This window comes from Populus trichocarpa, chromosome 19 (assembly GCF_000002775.5).
Source record: "Populus trichocarpa isolate Nisqually-1 chromosome 19, P.trichocarpa_v4.1, whole genome shotgun sequence".
Lineage (NCBI taxonomy): Eukaryota > Viridiplantae > Streptophyta > Magnoliopsida > Malpighiales > Salicaceae > Populus > Populus trichocarpa.
In genome coordinates, this window is record NC_037303.2 from 5223821 (window position 1) to 5242449 (window position 18629).

The 18629-nt window shown below is 34.8% G+C and overlaps 1 protein-coding gene and 1 long non-coding RNA gene across 14 annotated transcripts in view; one reads left to right on the forward strand and one right to left on the reverse strand.

Annotated features, from left to right (window-relative positions):
• Positions 1-2619: 2619 nt before the first annotated feature.
• On the reverse strand, positions 2620-17175 carry LOC18108247 (double-stranded RNA-binding protein 1). 12 transcript variants are annotated; one of them, XM_052449351.1, is made up of 15 exons: positions 16865-17175; positions 16444-16575; positions 15087-15233; positions 14394-14540; positions 13331-13477; positions 12639-12785; positions 11576-11722; positions 10885-11031; positions 9473-9610; positions 8044-8190; positions 6704-6850; positions 4615-4850; positions 4259-4475; positions 3770-3991; positions 2620-3120 (listed from the first exon to the last, which is right to left on the reverse strand). In XM_052449351.1, the coding sequence occupies exons 1-15, from the start codon at positions 17139-17141 to the stop codon at positions 2801-2803; spliced, it is 2718 nt and encodes a 905-aa protein (XP_052305311.1). In that variant the 5' UTR covers positions 17142-17175; the 3' UTR covers positions 2620-2800. The 12 variants fall into 12 exon arrangements, with proteins under 12 accessions (XP_052305311.1, XP_052305310.1, XP_052305309.1 ...); XM_052449350.1 differs by having other exon boundaries at positions 15087-15224; positions 16444-16584; XM_052449349.1 differs by having other exon boundaries at positions 16444-16584.
• LOC127904745 (uncharacterized) overlaps positions 2891-18629 on the forward strand; it is a 41162-nt gene continuing 25423 nt past the window's right edge. For both annotated transcript variants that reach the window (XR_008058159.1, XR_008058158.1), the window contains exon 1: positions 2891-3039. This is a non-coding gene — a long non-coding RNA (uncharacterized LOC127904745). The remainder of the gene's footprint in view (positions 3040-18629) is intronic.

An 18629-nucleotide genomic window follows, 5' to 3' on the forward strand; every position in this document is an offset into this window, starting at 1 on the left:
TCAATGACCTCCAAAAACACAAAAAACCCTCCTCAAAATCCAAAATCAACTTAAAACTAAATATCTTTTCGAGCTCAACCTAAAACTCCCATCATCATATGGAACCATTTGACATAAAGATAAACTATTTTGGTGGTCGAAATCATCACCAACGACAACTTTCTCTTTCTACTCCGAAATCCGACGAGTCCCTCTCTCTTCTCCCACCAAAAAAAGGAGTGGAAAATGAAAAAAAAAAAATTTGGTACAAAATTGAATTCTTAAAAATTAAAAGGACCAATTACCTAATAGCTCACAAAATGCTTGACCCATTAAGAAAGGGCCCACGCGCGGGCCTGCAAGGTCAGGCCCACGCTCATGGGCTTTTAATGATTTTTTAAAGTTGTCTAGAGTTCCTTAGATTTTAGCCACTATGGTGACTACAAAAACAAGGTTCCTATTTTTTTAACCTAAAAACTCATTTGCAATCTATTTTTTTATCCAAAACATCTAAAGAACACCCTACGAACCTTGTTAAACCAATCAATGACCTCCAAAAACACAAAAAAACCCTCCTCAAAATCCAAAATCAACTTAAAACTAAATATCTTTTCGAGCTCAACCTAAAACTCCCATCATCATATGGAACCATTTGACATAAAGATAAACTATTTTGGTGGTCGAAATCATCACCAACGACAACTTTCTCTTTCTACTCCGAAATCCGACGAGTCCCTCTCTCTTCTCCCACCAAAAAAAGGAGTGGAAAATGAAAAAAAAAAAATTTGGTACAAAATTGAATTTTTAAAAATTAAAAGGACCAATTACCTAATAGCTCACAAAATGCTTGACCCATTAAGAAAGGGCCCACGCGCGGGCCTGCAAGGTCAGGCCCACGCTCATGGGCTTTTAATGATTTTTTAAAGTTGTCTAGAGTTCCTTAGATTTTAGCCACTATGGTGACTACAAAAACAAGGTTCCTATTTTTTTAACCTAAAAACTCATTTGCAATCTATTTTTTTATCCAAAACATCTAAAGAACACCCTACGAACCTTGTTAAACCAATCAATGACCTCCAAAAACACAAAAAACCCTCCTCAAAATCCAAAATCAACTTAAAACTAAATATCTTTTCGAGCTCAACCTAAAACTCCCATCATCATATGGAACCATTTGACATAAAGATAAACTATTTTGGTGGTCGAAATCATCACCAACGACAACTTTCTCTTTCTACTCCGAAATCCGACGAGTCCCTCTCTCTTCTCCCACCAAAAAAAGGAGTGGAAAATGAAAAAAAAAAAAAATTTGGTACAAAATTGAATTCTTAAAAATTAAAAGGACCAATTACCTAATAGCTAAAAAAAATGGGGGGCTAAATTGAACTTTTCAAACAAATCTCAAAGCACCACCTATTTTACCTGCTTTTTTCACTCCAATCCTTTGTCTTTCAATTCAACCCTCCCTCCCAAAATAATATGCTAATTTGGGCTAATTTGGGTTCAAAATGACTCAATTATACAAAATAAAAATATAAGGATAAAATTAAAAAGAAACGCACTACTCTAGTCCACTATGCAACACCCCCTTTCATTTTAGTACATTTGTTATAACAAAAGCATTCTGAATAAATTGGATGTTCAAGGAAAGTATAATGTTCATACATGTTGAAACTATAAACATGTAATTTTATAAATCATAGCAAACTTGTAAACAATATAAAAAAAATATAAAGATTGTAGCATTCATACCAAGCATATATTCAAAGACAAAAGAAATTTAAAAAGCAATCTTAGCATGCATACTAATGTATTAGATTAAACAAAACCTAAATAAAATACTTACATGTTGAAACGTTTCAATGATGCTTTGTTATTTTCTAGGATTTATCCTTGATACTTGAAACTTTATTGCTACTGACTTGGTATTAAAGATATTTGCAATAAGATTTATGAAATTCTAACACCACCACATTATTTAGATACATTTCTAAAGACGTGTAAACAAGTTATACAAACTAAAGGTGCTGTAACTCAAGTCTTTTTTAAAATAAAAAATTTAAGCTCTAGATTTAAAAGGGAAACCAAAGCTTAAAACGAAGCTAAAAAGAGGAAAAAACACTAAAAATATGAGATATGAAAAAGTCTAAAGATTCAGGAAAAACAATATAGAAAATTCTTTTTGGCCCTTTTTTTTACAGTGAAATTTGGAATAAAAATGATAAAGAATTAATTTTGATAATTACTAGAATTAATTCACAGATTACCTATCATAAAACAATGATTAAACCTGAATTTTTTTACTTTAAATCTGATGTTTTTTAACTAAACAAATTAGATGTTGAATCTTTAATCTCTTAAGAGTTTTTAGATGGGCAAAATAAACTGTTATGTTGGAATCTTCCATGAGCGAGACCTTCAAAAAGTCACCTCTTGTTCAATGTTTTCCATAAAAATAAAAACTTTCATCACAAGTTTTTCTAAAACAATATCGAATGCCACCTCTGTAAAAACTTCCCCCAGAGATTAGTTTGCGTGATGTAGTCAATCTTAATGGTCATGTTTCCCATTGCACTAAGGATTTTAGGATGATACCAGTTTGAAGGTAGATCAGGATGATTTTATTTGACGAAGCTCTAATGGACCACTAACAGGTAACAGTAGGATTATAATTATGGATAAAACGACAAATAAAACACCAAGCACAAGCTGCTGCCAAGTCGTTTAGTACAAACGTAAAGTCTTTCTAGCGTTGTCCTAAATTTTGGAGGGCAACTATTAAAAATAAAAGGCACCCATCATTCACGTGGAAAACAAACATTTACCGACTCCGTTGAGGTGGCAACTCCACTGCAGCCCATTTGTCATCGCTGATGGGCAACACAGTGCTGCCTGCAGGATATGTCATTTTGGTCCCACTTGGATGCATCAGAACCCTAATCCCTCGGACCATAAACTCGATACTTGAGCTTGTGGCTAAATTAGTGGGGGAATCTGAAGGCAAAGAAGATGAAGTCAGGTCATGTTTAGGCGACGAAGAGATGGCTGCGGCAGGTGAAGGTGTAATGCTTGCCATAGCTGAACAACTATCTTGCCCTGGAGATGCAATGGAGGGATTGTGATTGCTAACTACAGAATTTGCTGCCAGCAATTCAAAAGCTATTAAGATATCATGCAAGCATGAATTGCAATTTTGCCTATGAAAGAAGAAAAAAATGCTTTATAAGGCACATGGATGGAAATTTTTGTGAGTTCATCTTATATCACAGTTAAAGCTTCTGCATCGATGCAGGTTTTATTCATGTCAAATCATCTAAAATAGCATGAAGACGCAAAGCTTGAGTTACTCTCTATCCTGGCTTACCGACTTGTACTCTAAGAAACTAAAAAACGTTTGAATATCTGTACACTATGTTATATGTTGTCATATGAATGCACACATCTGCCATGGATATGCATAAATACATAACATAAACCCGCATCCCCATTGTGCAAATGAAAAGGCTTAACTTCAACCTAGTCAAGAGACTTGACAAGTCTGAAAATTTGTCACCACCTACAAACGCATCTGCTAATTGTGTCCCTCCAAATCAAATATCTGAAAAATCTAGTCACCAATCTAGATGCTTTCCGATTTCAATTTCCACCATATGTTGGCAGAAAGCATTTGCTCATGGTTTTGGAGATATTAATAAAAACGTATAGAAGAGATATTTATTATAATATGAAACCATCTTCTAATGCCCACTAATAGAAATGCAAGATGCTTGGGGAATGTTTAGAAACTCACCTCTGTACTCTTCAGCTTGTTCATTGGACACGGGCAATTTAGGTTGGATGTTTTGTTGAAGATAAGCAGTGAGACCTGCACGCAGGTTAGAAACTGAGAACTGAGGAGTTTCGCTCTGAACAGCTTCTTGGGATTGGCGAGCAGGGGAGAGAGGTGAGCTCCGAGGAGCTTCTTGAAATTGGGAAGAAGTAGAGAGAAATCCAGGGCTCTGACTTGAGTAACCTGACCAAAAAAGCCATACAATCTGATCAAGCACTACAATATAATCTTAACTGTATAATTAGTTTTAATACTTTCATTGCAGCATCTCTATTCCCCTCTGCTTAGTAAAAAGCTTAGAAGAACTATGAAGGGCATATGTTAATCATAAAAATGAGTATCAATTTAGAAGCTATAGTAAGAATGTCTCCACACAAATAAGTTGATTAACTGGGTACCTAAATCATGAAAGACTAAATAAGATTAAAATAAAGCATATAAGAAAAGTACGCTGTTGTAGAGCTGTGTATGCAATCTTTGCTGCACTCATCTCTGCTTGCTTCTTAGTTTTTGCTCCTTGTCCTGTAAAAATCTCTCCTTCTATCTCCACTTTTGAAACAAAAGTAGGCACATGAGCTTCACCAGATTTGTCTGTCCAATAAGTTGGCAAACCACAACCTTCTCTCCGAGCCATATCTTGTAAAAGATTCTTATAACCAGACTCATCCTAAAAAGAAAACAATAAATTACATAAAGAAGAGTAATCATGAGTCTAAATCTAAAAGATACAAGCACAAAAATCACATTTGTAGCCAACATATTTTTGCATCTCAACAATGAAGTGATAACAATCTCAGAAAACTAACCTCTTCAACTCCATTCGACAATAATGACATCAATGCAGCTTTTGCAGCTGCAAGTTCAGCTTTAATCAATGTGGGAAAATATTCTTCACTCTCGTAGGTTTGTCCATTTACTGTGACCTTGCACTTAAAGCGACTAGCATGAGGAGGACCCACACGCTCACAAGAATACACAGGTAGAGTGAAATTTCTCTTTTGAGCATAGGTTTGCAGCTGGTTTTTAAACAAGTGCTGCATACCTGTAAGCCAGGAGAAAATTCAGATGAATGTGTCAGATACTGACTTATCATGAAAACACAAAATAAACTGGAGCGTTATTTAAGACACAAAATAAGGTGATTCAATATCAGGTGTCCATGGTCAGTAGATGCTACCACCTTCTTCAATCAGAATTCAGTTTCTCATTTGCTGCAATAACTTGGCAACCAACAGTGCGTTAAATATAAATGTCCCTCCTTTCCCCTTTTATACTATACATTACAAACCTATAAGTTACCAAATGAATTAAATTACCCTATTACAAAACAATGATTTTGATTACATGCAGCAGATTTTCAACAGCCAAGCGAGGCACAATTGAGTACAGAGAAAATACAATAACAATAATAAACAAAGAAAGGACTGATAGAACAATTGAAGTAGAAGTTCTTATGTTTTCCTCCATTCTATATTCCCAAAAAAAGTATTAAATGAGACACAAGGGAAATAGACAAAAGAGAAGTTATAAGAGCAAGCTTAGCAGCATCTTAAAAGAGAAGTTATCTAGCTCTATTTGTTGAGATTTGGGCATGGGGAAGAGTCCATTCACCACAAGTATGGCCGGAAAGCAAGATTCACGATCTAACCCATCTTCAACAAACAAGAATTTTCATTAACTCTGTTATATATGGCAGCTCAGCCATGTGGTTATGGTTATTATTTAGTTCCTTTCATTTTTCTCATTTCAGTTCACTTCATTTCTACAAATTTTTTTAATGCGTGATAGAATTTTTTTAAAAAGAGGAGTTAAGTTTCAGGTACAGAAATATTAGAAACATTCCAAGGCTCCAATGTATGTCAAAGAAGGTCAATTCTAAAGATCATAAATCCTCACACTTAAAATTCAGATCCAAAGTACGAGCAAAAGCTCAGCCAGAAAGAGAGCAGACTTGATGCGGAAAAGTATAATATAGAAAACCTAAGAAGGTAAACATCAAACAACAAAAAAGCTACATCCATCGGAAGAAGATAACAATTTCCATCCCAAGAAAAGCCATAAAAGTCATAAACATTGCAAGAGTGAATTTCATAATGATTGTGAAAATTGTCTCTAAATTAGGTTTTCAATAATCTCACCAAAAATTATACTATTTAACTATGATAATTTTTACAGATACATGAATGGCATGCAAGAAAATAGTTAATCTAAAAGAAAACCAAGAAAATTTATTCCTAAAATAAAAAAAAAGATGGACCCACACACGCAAGTAATTGAAGTTATACACAGATCTGTCAAATTTAAAAGATAAAGAAGAAAAACTGATTCCCAAACTTAACATATTTAACAAGACACAGGAGTAATTGAAGATAAATATATAGATATCAAGCTATTTGTAAAGCTAAAATGCATACAGCACAAACTAAGGGATTCCATCATTATTTTTTGCAGAAATTGTGTAAAGGCAACATATTTGAGATTTTTACCTCAAATTTTCAAATCAAGAGTTAGAACCTTATTGTTCACGTATGAAGCAGTTGATTTTGGTTTATAGTTAGTGAATGAATTAAAGTGGCTACAGAGAGAAGGTTATTGTCAATGAGAGCCCATAGCATTTCCTTAAAAAAGATCCCATTAGAAAAATTGCATGGCAGCAGCACCAGGAAGACCATAAGAGGGGGAGCACTGATGATAATTAAGCTTAAGATGCTGTATATATAACCTGTTTTCATGCCTGTCAATTTTGAGAGGAAAACCTATTATTTCCATAACAAATGGTTGCCGTTTTGGAATGCAACCATGAGTATCAAGCACATCCAACTGACTCCACTCCAGCATTAAGAAACGGTACTGATTTTGTAAGGATAAAAAAAACTATACTATATTTGCTCTCACCTCCAAAAATCTCATCATTTTTGGCATTTGCCACGGCTTCATTTGACAGGGGAGTTGGATTTGCATCTTGTAGGTTTAATTGCAATTTCCCTCCAGGAGATAGACGAGTATTCTCCCCAGCGCTTCCACTGGAACAGCCTGCAGAAACTTCAGCATAACATCAGTTTCTTCATTTCATGATGCAGTGTAAATAAGCATAGGCACCACTAGATTGATTTATCATAAAAAGCTTCATGATTACACGCATCAATCAATCATTCTATTAACAAAATATAAATAAATTATAATAATCAAACATCAAACGTTATTATGCAAGCATTCATTCTGAAACAAACATTAATTTACAAAGTAATTTCATTTCATTAAAATAATTACATCCATAGGAAGAAGATAACAATGTCCCATCCCAAGCAAAGCCATAAAAGTTATAAACATTGCAAGAGTGAATTTCATAATGATTGTGAAAATTGTCTCTAAATTAGGTTTTCAATAATCTCACCAACAATTACACTCTTTAACTATGATAATTTTTACAGATACATGAATGGCATGCAAGAAAATAGTTGATCTAAAAGAAAACCAAGAAAATTGAAACCAAAAATAAAAACACAGATGTACCCACACGCACAAGTAATTGAAGCTATACACAGATCTGTCAAATTTAAAAGATAAAGAAGAAAAACTGATTCCAAAACTTAACATATTTAATAAGACACACGAGTAATTGAAGATATATATATATATATATATATCAAGCTATTTGTAAAGCTAAAATGCATACAACACAAACGAAGGGATTCTATCAATATGTTTTCCAGAAATTGTGTAAAGGCAACATATTTGAGATTTTTACCTCAAATTTTCAAATCAAGAGTTAGAACCTTATTGTTCAGGTATTAAGCAGTTGATAGATAGTGAATGAATTAAAGTGGCTACAGAGAGAAGGTTATTGTCAATGAGAGCCGATAGCATTTCCTTAAAAAAGATCCCATTAGAAAAATTGCATGGCAGCAGCACCAGGAAGACCATAAGAGGGGGATCGCTGATGAAAATTAAGCTTAATACAACATTTTTTTTTAAAGGAGGTTGGTTATATAGGTTATCTTTTGACACCATAAAGACAACTGATTTAGCAAAATAATTTCTAGATGCTGTTTATAGAACCTGTTTTCATGGCTGTCAATTTTGAGAGGAAAACCTATTATTTCCAAAAAAAAATGGTTGCCGTTTTGGAATGCAACCATGAGTATCAAGCACATCCAACACACTCCAACTCCAGCACTAAGAAATGGTAATGATTTTGTAATGGAAAAAAAAATCAATACTAAATTTGCTCTCACCTCCAAAACTCTCATCATTTTTGCCAACTGCCATGGCTTCATTTGACAGGGGAGTTGGATTTGCAACTTGTAGGTTTAATTGCAATTTCCCTCTGGGAGATAGACGAGTATTCCCCCCAGCGTTTCCACTCGAAAAACCTGCAGAAACTTGAGCATAACATCAGTTTCTACATTTCTTGATGCAGTGTAAGTAAGCATAGGCACCACTAGATTGATTTATCATAAAAAGATTCATGATTACAAGTCTATCAACAAAAAATAAATAAATTATAAGAAGCAAACGTTATTATTCAAGCATTCATTCTTAATCAAACATTAATTTACAAAATAATTTAATTTCATTAAAAACAATAACCTAAAAAAGTCTTTAAAATATCTGATACAGTGCAATTAAAGCACAAGGAAATATAAAAAAAGGAAGAAATGAAGCATTGCAAAGAAACAAAAGGAATTCAATTACCAGAAAGGGGGGAGGAGGAAGGGTGAGAGAGGAGGGAGAAGTGGTTATAGGCAAGCTTAGCAGCGTCATTTTGAGCTTTCTTAGAGGAAGAAGAGGGGAAAGGAGAGGAAAAGAGGGCGGCGTTGATGGTGGCGGTGGCAAAAAAGAGAGGGCTGTGATCTTGTCCCAGTTTAGTGACTTCATAGGTAGGGAACTCCCATCCTATGATTCTTGTTTATAGTTAGTGAATGAATTAAAACGGTTACAGAGAGAAGGTTATTGACAATGAAGAGGAAACATGAAAGAAGAGAAACTGGGGCACAAAAACCTTGTTTCAAGTGGAGTGCCATTATGCTCCATTGCCAAACAGGCTATCAAACCCCAATATGACCATTTTTTGGACCCAATTACAGTTTATAATTTATTATGCACCCCACATATATGGTTATAGCAATAAATGGAATGTTTCCATAAAGTTTTGTTTAGAAAGAGAGAGAGCATCACAGACACTTGCGGGTATCTGAAACCTGTGAGCTAGGCTATGTGTGGACTACAAGCACCATGGACCCAACCAGGATATCTGCGAATCAGGTGTTAGGCACTCATGTGTGTCCATAGCATTTCCTTAAAAAAGATCCCATTAGAAAAATGCATGGCAGCAGCTCCAGGAAGACCATAAGAGAGGGAGCACTGGTAAAAATTAAGCTGAATTCGAACAATATTTTTTTTTTTTGAAGCAGGTTGATTATGTAGGTTATCTATTGACACCATAAAGACAACTGATTTAGCAAAAAAAATTCTAGATGCTGTGTATATAACCTGTTTTCATGCCTGTCAATTTAGAATGGAAAACCTATTATTTCCATAACAATTGGTTGCCGTTTTGGAATGCAACCATGAGTATCAAGCACATCCAACTGACTCCACTCCAGCACTAAGAAACGTTTAATGATTTTGTAAGGAAAAAATCAATACTAAATTTGCTCTCACCTCCAAAACTCTCATCATTTTTGCCAACTGCCACGGCTTCATTTGACAGGGGAGTTGGATTTGCATCTTGTAGGTTTAGTTGCAATTTCCCTCCGGGAAATAGACAAGAATCCCCCCCAGCGCTTCCACTCGAACAGCCTGCAGAAATTTCAGCATAACATCAGTTTCTTCATTTCTTGATGCAGTGTAAATAAGCATAAGCACCACTAGAATGATTTATCATAAAAAGCTTCATGATTACAGGCATCAATCAATACATTCTATTAACAATCAAACATGATTATGCAAGCATTCATTCTTAATCAAACATTAACTTACAAAGTAATTTCATTTCATTAAAATAATTAACCTAAAAAAGTCTTTAAAATATCTGATACAGTGCAATTAAAGCACAAGGAAATATAAAAAAGGGAAGAAATGAAGCGTTACAAAGAAACAAAAGGGATTCAATTACCATAAAGGGCGGGAGAGGAGGGAGAAGTGGTTATAGGCGAGCTTAGCAGCGTTGTTTTGAGCTTTCTTAGAGGAAGAAGAGGGGAAGGAGAGGAAAAGAGGGTGGCGTTGATGGTGACAGTGGAAAAAAAGAGAGGGCTGCGATCTTGTCCCAGTTTAGTGACTTCACAGGTAGGGAACTCCCATCCTATTATTATGGTTTATAGTTAGTGAATGAATTAAAGCGGCTACAGAGAGAAGGTTATTGACAATGAAGAGGGAAGATGCAGGAGGAGAAACTGGGGGAGAAAAACCTCGTTTCAAGTGTAGTGCCATCATGCTCCATTGCCAAACAGGCTATCGAACCCCAATATGACCATTTTTTGGATCCAATTACTGTTTACAATTTATTATGCATCCCTCATATATGGTTATAGCAAGAAATGGAATGTTTCCATAAAGTTTTGTTTAGAAAGAGAGAGAGCATCACGGACACTTGCGGGTATCTGAAACCTGTGAGCTAGGCTATGTGTTGACAACAAGCACCATGGAGCCCACCAGGCTATTTGTGAATCAGGTATTGGACACTCATGTGTGCCCATAGCATTTCCTTAAAAAAGATCCCCTTAGAAAAATTGCATGGCAGGTGCACCAGGAAGACCATAAGAGGGGGAGCACTGATGAAAATTAAGCTGAATACGAACAATATATTTTTTTTTTAAAAAGGAGGTTGGTTATGTAGGTTATCTTTTGACACCATAAAGACAACTGATTTAGCAAAAAAAAAATTCTAGATGCTGTGTATATAACCTGTTTTCATGCCTGTCAACTTAGAGAGGAAAACCTATTATTTCCATAACAATTGGTTGCCGTTTTGGAATGCAACCATGAGTATCAAGCACATCCAACTGACTCCAATCCAGCACTAAGAAACGGTAATGATTTTGTAAGGAAAAAATCAATACTAAATTTGCTCTCACCTTCAAAACTCTCATCATTTTTGCCAACTGCCACGGCTTCATTTGACAGGGGAGTTGGATTTGCGGCTTGTAGGTTTAGTTGCAATTTCCCTCTGGGAGATAGACAAGCATTCCCCCCAGCGCTTCCACTCGAACAGCCTGCAGAAACTCAGCATAACATCAGTTTCTTCATTTATTGATGCAGTTAAATAAGCATAGGCACCACTAGAATGATTTATCATAAACAGATTCATGATTACGGGCACCAATCAATACATTCTACTAACAATCAAATGTTATTATGCAAGCATTCATTCTTAATCAAACATTAATTTACAAAGTAATTTCATTTCATTAAAATAATTAACCTAAAAAAGTCTTTAAAATATCTGATACAGCACAAGGAAATATAAAAAGGGAAGAAATGAAGCATTACAAAGAAACAAAAGGGATTCAATTACCATAAAGGGGGGAGGAGGAGGAAGGGCGAGAGAGGAGGAGAGAGGAGGGAGAAGTGGTTATAGGCGAGCTTAGCAGCGTTGTTTTGAGCTTTCTTAGAGGAAGAAGAGGGGAAAGGAGAGGAAAAGAGGGTGGCGTTGATGGTGACAGTGGCAAAAAAAGAGAGGGCTGTGATCTTGTCCCAGTTTAGTGACTTCACTAAGAAACGGTAATGATTTTGTAAGGAAAAAATCAATACTAAATTTGCTCTCACCTTCAAAACTCTCGTCATTTTTGCCAACTGCCACGGCTTCATTTGACAGGGGAGTTGGATTTGCAGCTTGTAGGTTTAGTTTCAATTTCCCTCTGGGAGATAGACGAGCATCCCCCCCAGCGCTTCCACTCGAACAGCCTGCAGAAACTTCAGCATAACATCAGTTTCTTATTTCTTGATGCAGTGTAAATAAGCATAGGCAACACTATAATGATTTATCACAAAAAGCTTCATGATTACAGGCATCAATCAATCATTCAATACATTCTATTAACAAAAAGAACATGAAAATGATAATTAATTAATCCAAATATAAATAAATTATAATAATCATATGTTATTTTGCAAGCATTCATTCTTAAACAAGTGCAGCATACCTGTAAGCCAGGAGAAAAATCAGATGCATGTGTCAAATAATGACTTGTCAAGAAAGCACAAAATAAACAGGGGCGTTATTGAAGACACAAAATAAGGTGATTCAATATCAGGTTTCCATGGTCAGTTGATGCTACTACCTTCTTCAATCAGAATTCAGTTTCTCATTTGCTGCAATAACTTGGCAACCAACAGTGCGTTAAATATAAAAGTCCCTCCTTTCCCCTTTTATACTATACAATACAAACCTATAAGCTACCAAATGAATTAAATTACCCAATTACAAAACAATGATTTTGATTACAGGCAGCAGATTCTCAGCAGCCAAGCGAGGCACAACTGAGTACAGAGAAAATACAATAACAACAATAAACAAAGAAAAGACTGATAGAACAATTGAAGTAGAAATTCGTATGTTTTCCTCCATTCTATTTTCCCAAAAAAAGTATTGAATGAGACACAAGGGAAATACACACAAGAGAAGTTATCAGAGCAAGCTTAGTAAGCATCTTAAAAGGACTTCCTCTAGTTCCACTAGTAAGCTTAGTAAACCTATTATTTCCATAACAATTGCTTGCTGTTTTGGAATGCAACCATGAGTATCAAGCACATCCAACTGACTCCAATCCAGCACTAAGAAACGGTAATGATTTTGTAAGGAAAAAATCAACACTAAATTTGCTCTCACCTTCAAAACTCTCGTCATTTTTGCCAACTGCCACGGCTTCATTTGACAGGGGAGTTGGATTTGCAGCTTGTAGGTTTAGTTGCAATTTCCCTCTGGGAGATAGACGAGCATTCCCCCCAGCGCTTCCACTTGAACAGCCTGCAGAAACTTCAGCATAACATCAGTTTCTTCATTTATTGATGCAGTTAAATAAGCATAGGCACCACTAGAATGATTTATCATAAAAAGATTCATGATTACGGGCACCAATCAATACATTCTACTAACAATCAAATGTTATTATGCAAGCATTCATTCTTAATCAAACATTAATTTACAAAGTAATTTCATTCATTAAAATAATTAACCTAAAAAAGTCTTTAAAATATCTGATACAGCACAAGGAAATATAAAAAAGGGAAGAAATGAGGCATTACAAAGAAACAAAAGGGATTTAATTACCATAAAGGGGGGAGGAGGAGGAAGGGCGAGAGAGGAGGAGAGAGGAGGGAGAAGTGGTTATAGGCGAGCTTAGCAGCGTTGTTTTGAGCTTTCTTAGAGGAAGAAGAGGGGAAAGGAGAGGAAAAGAGGGTGGCGTTGATGGTGACAGTGGCAAAAAAAGAGAGGGCTGTGATCTTGTCCCAGTTTAGTGACTTCACTAAGAAACGGTAATGATTTTGTAAGGAAAAAATCAATACTAAATTTGCTCTCACCTTCAAAACTCTCGTCATTTTTGCCAACTGCCACGGCTTCATTTGACAGGGGAGTTGGATTTGCAGCTTGTAGGTTTAGTTTCAATTTCCCTCTGGGAGATAGACGAGCATCCCCCCCAGCGCTTCCACTCGAACAGCCTGCAGAAACTTCAGCATAACATCAGTTTCTTATTTCTTGATGCAGTGTAAATAAGCATAGGCAACACTATAATGATTTATCACAAAAAGCTTCATGATTACAGGCATCAATCAATCATTCAATACATTCTATTAACAAAAAGAACATGAAAATGATAATTAATTAATCCAAATATAAATAAATTATAATAATCATATGTTATTTTGCAAGCATTCATTCTTAAACAAGTGCAGCATACCTGTAAGCCAGGAGAAAAATCAGATGCATGTGTCAAATAATGACTTGTCAAGAAAGCACAAAATAAACAGGGGCGTTATTGAAGACACAAAATAAGGTGATTCAATATCAGGTTTCCATGGTCAGTTGATGCTACTACCTTCTTCAATCAGAATTCAGTTTCTCATTTGCTGCAATAACTTGGCAACCAACAGTGCGTTAAATATAAAAGTCCCTCCTTTCCCCTTTTATACTATACAATACAAACCTATAAGCTACCAAATGAATTAAATTACCCAATTACAAAACAATGATTTTGATTACAGGCAGCAGATTCTCAGCAGCCAAGCGAGGCACAACTGAGTACAGAGAAAATACAATAACAACAATAAACAAAGAAAAGACTGATAGAACAATTGAAGTAGAAATTCGTATGTTTTCCTCCATTCTATTTTCCCAAAAAAAGTATTGAATGAGACACAAGGGAAATACACATAAGAGAAGTTATCAGAGCAAGCTTAGTAAGCATCTTAAAAGGACTTCCTCTAGTTCCACTAGTAAGCTTAGTAAACCTATTATTTCCATAACAATTGCTTGCCGTTTGGGAATGCAACCATGAGTATCAAGCACATCCAACTGACTCCAATCCAGCACTAAGAAACGGTAATGATTTTGTAAGGAAAAAATCAATACTAAATTTGCTCTCACCTTCAAAACTCTCGTCATTTTTGCCAACTGCCACGGCTTCATTTGACAGGGGAGTTGGATTTGCGGCTTGTAGGTTTAGTTGCAATTTCCCTCTGGGAGATAGACGAGCATTCCCCCCAGCGCTTCCACTCGAACAGCCTGCAGAAACTTCAGCATAACATCAGTTTCTTCATTTATTGATGCAGTTAAATAAGCATAGGCACCACTAGAATGATTTATCATAAACAGATTCATGATTACGGGCACCAATCAATACATTCTACTAACAATCAAATGTTATTATGCAAGCATTCATTCTTAATCAAACATTAATTTACAAAGTAATTTCATTTCATTAAAATAATTAACCTAAAAAAGTCTTTAAAATATCTGATACAGCACAAGGAAATATAAAAAAGGGAAGAAATGAAGCATTACAAAGAAACAAAAGGGATTCAATTACCATAAAGGGGGGAGGAGGAGGAAGGGCGAGAGAGGAGGAGAGAGGAGGGAGAAGTGGTTATAGGCGAGCTTAGCAGCGTTGTTTTGAGCTTTCTTAGAGGAAGAAGAGGGGAAAGGAGAGGAAAAGAGAGTGGCGTTGATGGTGACAGTGGCAAAAAAAGAGAGGGCTTTGATCTTGTCCTAGTTTAGTGACTTCACTAAGAAACGGTAATGATTTTGTAAGGAAAAAATCAATACTAAATTTGCTCTCACCTTCAAAACTCTCGTCATTTTTGCCAACTGCCACAGCTTCATTTGACAGGGGAATTGGATTTGCAGCTTGTAGGTTTAGTTGCAATTTCCCTCTGGGAGATAGACGAGCATTCCCCCCAGCGCTTCCACTCGAACAGCCTGCAGAAACTTCAGCATAACATCAGTTTCTTATTTCTTGATGCAGTGTAAATAAGCATAGGCAACACTAGAATGATTTATCATAAAAAGCTTCATGATTACAGGCATCAATCAATCATTCAATACATTCTATTAACAAAAAGAACATGAAAATGATAATTAATTAATCTAAATATAAATATATTATAATAATCATATGTTATTATGCAAGCATTCATTCTTAAACAAGTGCAGCATACCTGTAAGCCAGGAGAAAAATCAGATGCATGTGTCAAATAATGACTTGTCAAGAAAGCACAAAATAAACAGGGGCGTTATTGAAGACACAAAATAAGGTGATTCAATATCAGGTTTCCATGGTCAGTTGATGCTACTACCTTCTTCAATCAGAATTCAGTTTCTCATTTGCTGCAATAACTTGGCAACCAACAGTGCGTTAAATATAAAAGTCCCTCCTTTCCCCTTTTATACTATACAATACAAACCTATAAGCTACCAAATGAATTAAATTACCCAATTACAAAACAATGATTTTGATTACGGGCAGCAGATTCTCAGCAGCCAAGCGAGGCACAACTGAGTACAGAGAAAATACAATAACAACAATAAACAAAGAAAAGACTGATAGAACAATTGAAGTAGAAATTCGTATGTTTTCCTCCATTCTATATTCCCAAAAAAAGTATTGAATGAGACACAAGGGAAATAGACAGGATAGAAGTTATCAGAGCAAGCTTAGTAGCATCTTAAAAGGACTTCCTCTAGTTCCATTTGTTGAGATTTGGGCATGGGGAAGAGTCCATTCACCACAAGTATGGCTGGAAAGCAAGATTCGCGATCTAACCCATCTTCAACAATCAAGAATTTTCATAAACTCTGTTATATATGGCAGCTCAGCCATGTGGTTATGGTTAGTATTTAGTTCCTTTCATTTTTCTCAAAAGCTGAATACGAACAAAAAAAATTTTAAAGGAGGTTGGTTAATCTTTTGACGCCATAGAGACAACTGATTTAGCAAAAAAAATTCTAGATGCTGTGTATATAACCTGTTTTCATGCCTGTCAATTTAGAGAGGAAAACCTATTGTTTCCATAACAAATGGTTGCCGTTTTGGAATGCAACCATGAGTATCAAGCACATCCAACTGACTCCACTCCAGCACTAAGAAACGGTAATGATTTTGTAAGGAAAAAAAAATCAATACTAAATTTGCTCTCACCTCCAAAACTCTCATCAGTCTTGGCAACTGCCCCGGCTTCATTTGACAGGGGAGTTGGATTTGTATTTGACAGGGGAGTTGGATTTTCTTGAGATAGACGAGTATTCTCCCCAGCGCTTCCACCCGAAAAGGCTGCAGAAACTTCAGCATAACATCAGTTTATTAATTTCTTGATGCAGTGTAAATAAGCATAAGCAACAATAGAATGATTTATCATAAAAAGCTTCATGATTACAGGCATCAATCAATCATTCAATACATTCTATTAACAAAAACAACATGAAAATGATAATTAATTAATCTAAATATAAATAAATTATAATAATCAAATGTTATTATGCAAGCATTGATTCTTAATCAGACATTAATTTACGAAGTAATTTCATTACATTAAAAGAGACAAAATTACGAATTCAATTACCAGAACGGGAGGGGGAGGGGGAGGAGATGAGGGAGAAGTGGTTAAAGGCGAGTTTAGCGGCGTCGCTTTGAGCTGTCTTAGAGGAAGAAGAGGGAGACGGAGAGGAAAAGGAGGTGGCGTTGACGGTGACAGTGGCTGAAAAGAGAGGGTTGTGATCTTTTCCTTGTTTAGTGACTTGATAGGTAGGCAACTCCCATCCTCTCTGCTGGCACACTGCTTGAAGCTTTGATTTGTACATTGTTGGCGTCTCTTGCTCTCTGCTTCTTTTTAGTGGCATTGGCCTTTGCCTTTGCCTTTGCCTTTGCCTGTGAGTGATGATTAAATAGAATGCATCAACACACGTGTACGTGTTGTGCGACTTCTTGTCAGTTAATTAATTCCCTTGCAAGGGAAGGTTTCTTTTTCTTTACTTTTTTATTTTTATTTTTATTTATTCTTATTCTTCTTTTTCTCGTGATTTTCTAGAGAAAATGTCAAGAATCATTCTTGCTTGCATTTGCTCACCAACTAATGTCGGTCAAAATTCATTTTTTTAGTTTAAAATTAATTTTTTTATGTTTTTTAATTTTTTTAATGTATTAATGTCAAAAATAAATTTTAAAAAATTAAAAAATATATTATTTTAATATATTTATAAACAAAAAATACTTTTAGAAAAAAATTACAATACTTTCAATCACCTTCTTGAAAAAACATGAGATGCTACGTGTATTTGTTTTTACTTGATTGTTCTATTTTTTTTATATTAAGTTAACTAATACACCCTTATTTAATTATTTTTACTAATAATTATATTATACATCAGAAAAACTTGGGGTGGAAACAAGCAAATCAACTTCAAAGGTAAGGTGCTTCAAAGGCGAGGTGGAGACAAGGATGTGAAATTGAAGAGACATCATTTACTACTAAATAATTTTCTTCTGAAATTTTCTTCTAGATTAGGTGGGGATTGGTTTTTATTATTCAAGATTAGTCGTACTATTAAGATAGCGTTTGATAACGTGGTGCAAACCATATTTTTAAAAATTTAATTTTTTTATTATAAATTAATTTTTTTTGTGTTTTTAATCGTTTTAATGTGCTAATTTTAAAAATAATTTTTTTAAAAAAAAACATCATTTTAATGCATTTCGGCACGAAAAGCACTTTAAAAAGCAACCGCAACCACACTCAATGAAATTTGTTGATCAAAATCATTAAGAGGATTTAATTCATAATTTATTATATTCAGCAAAATTTGGCCTGTTTATTTTTACGTTTCAAAAGCGTTTTTGAAAAAATTTGAAAAAGTTTTATTTTTTTATTTACTTCAAATTAATATTTGCTTGGTGTTTTTAGATCATTTTGATGCGCTGATATCAAAAATAATTTTTTAAAAATAAAAAAGTATTATTTTGATATTTTTCTGGGTGAAAAACACTTTAAAAATCAACCGCAAGTACCATACTTCTAAATAGACACTAAAGAATCGGTAAAAGTATTAATCTAAATACATTAACATCCAAAAGTTCACTTGAGTGCACAAACTAGTAATGACATTGATTTTCATCACAAGGTACACTAACGCAATTTGATGCCTTTCAAAAAAATTAATTCAAAAATAAAATATAATATGGAATGAGATATGAAAAAAAAAAAAAAAAAAGGGAAAAGAATCATTGTTAAGCCAATACGACTGGTATCATAGTCTATCTTGAACTTGAAGCAAATAATTTGATTTAAAATGATAAAAAAGAAATAAATAAATAAAAAGGGTATTGTTACA

Bases quoted from the DNA above. Each gene is read 5' to 3' on its own strand.
- LOC18108247 (XM_052449349.1), bottom strand. From the start codon at position 17,141: ATGCCACTAAAAAGAAGCAGAGAGCAAGAGACGCCAACAATGTACAAA. The intron at 16,585-16,864 runs GTAATTGAATTC...GTTATGCTGAAG, and splicing joins CCCCTCCCCCTCCCGTTCTG to TTTCTGCAGCCTTTTCGGGT. The intron at 14,541-15,086 runs GTGAGAGCAAAT...GTTATGCTGAAG, and splicing joins AAATGACGAGAGTTTTGAAG to TTTCTGCAGGCTGTTCGAGT.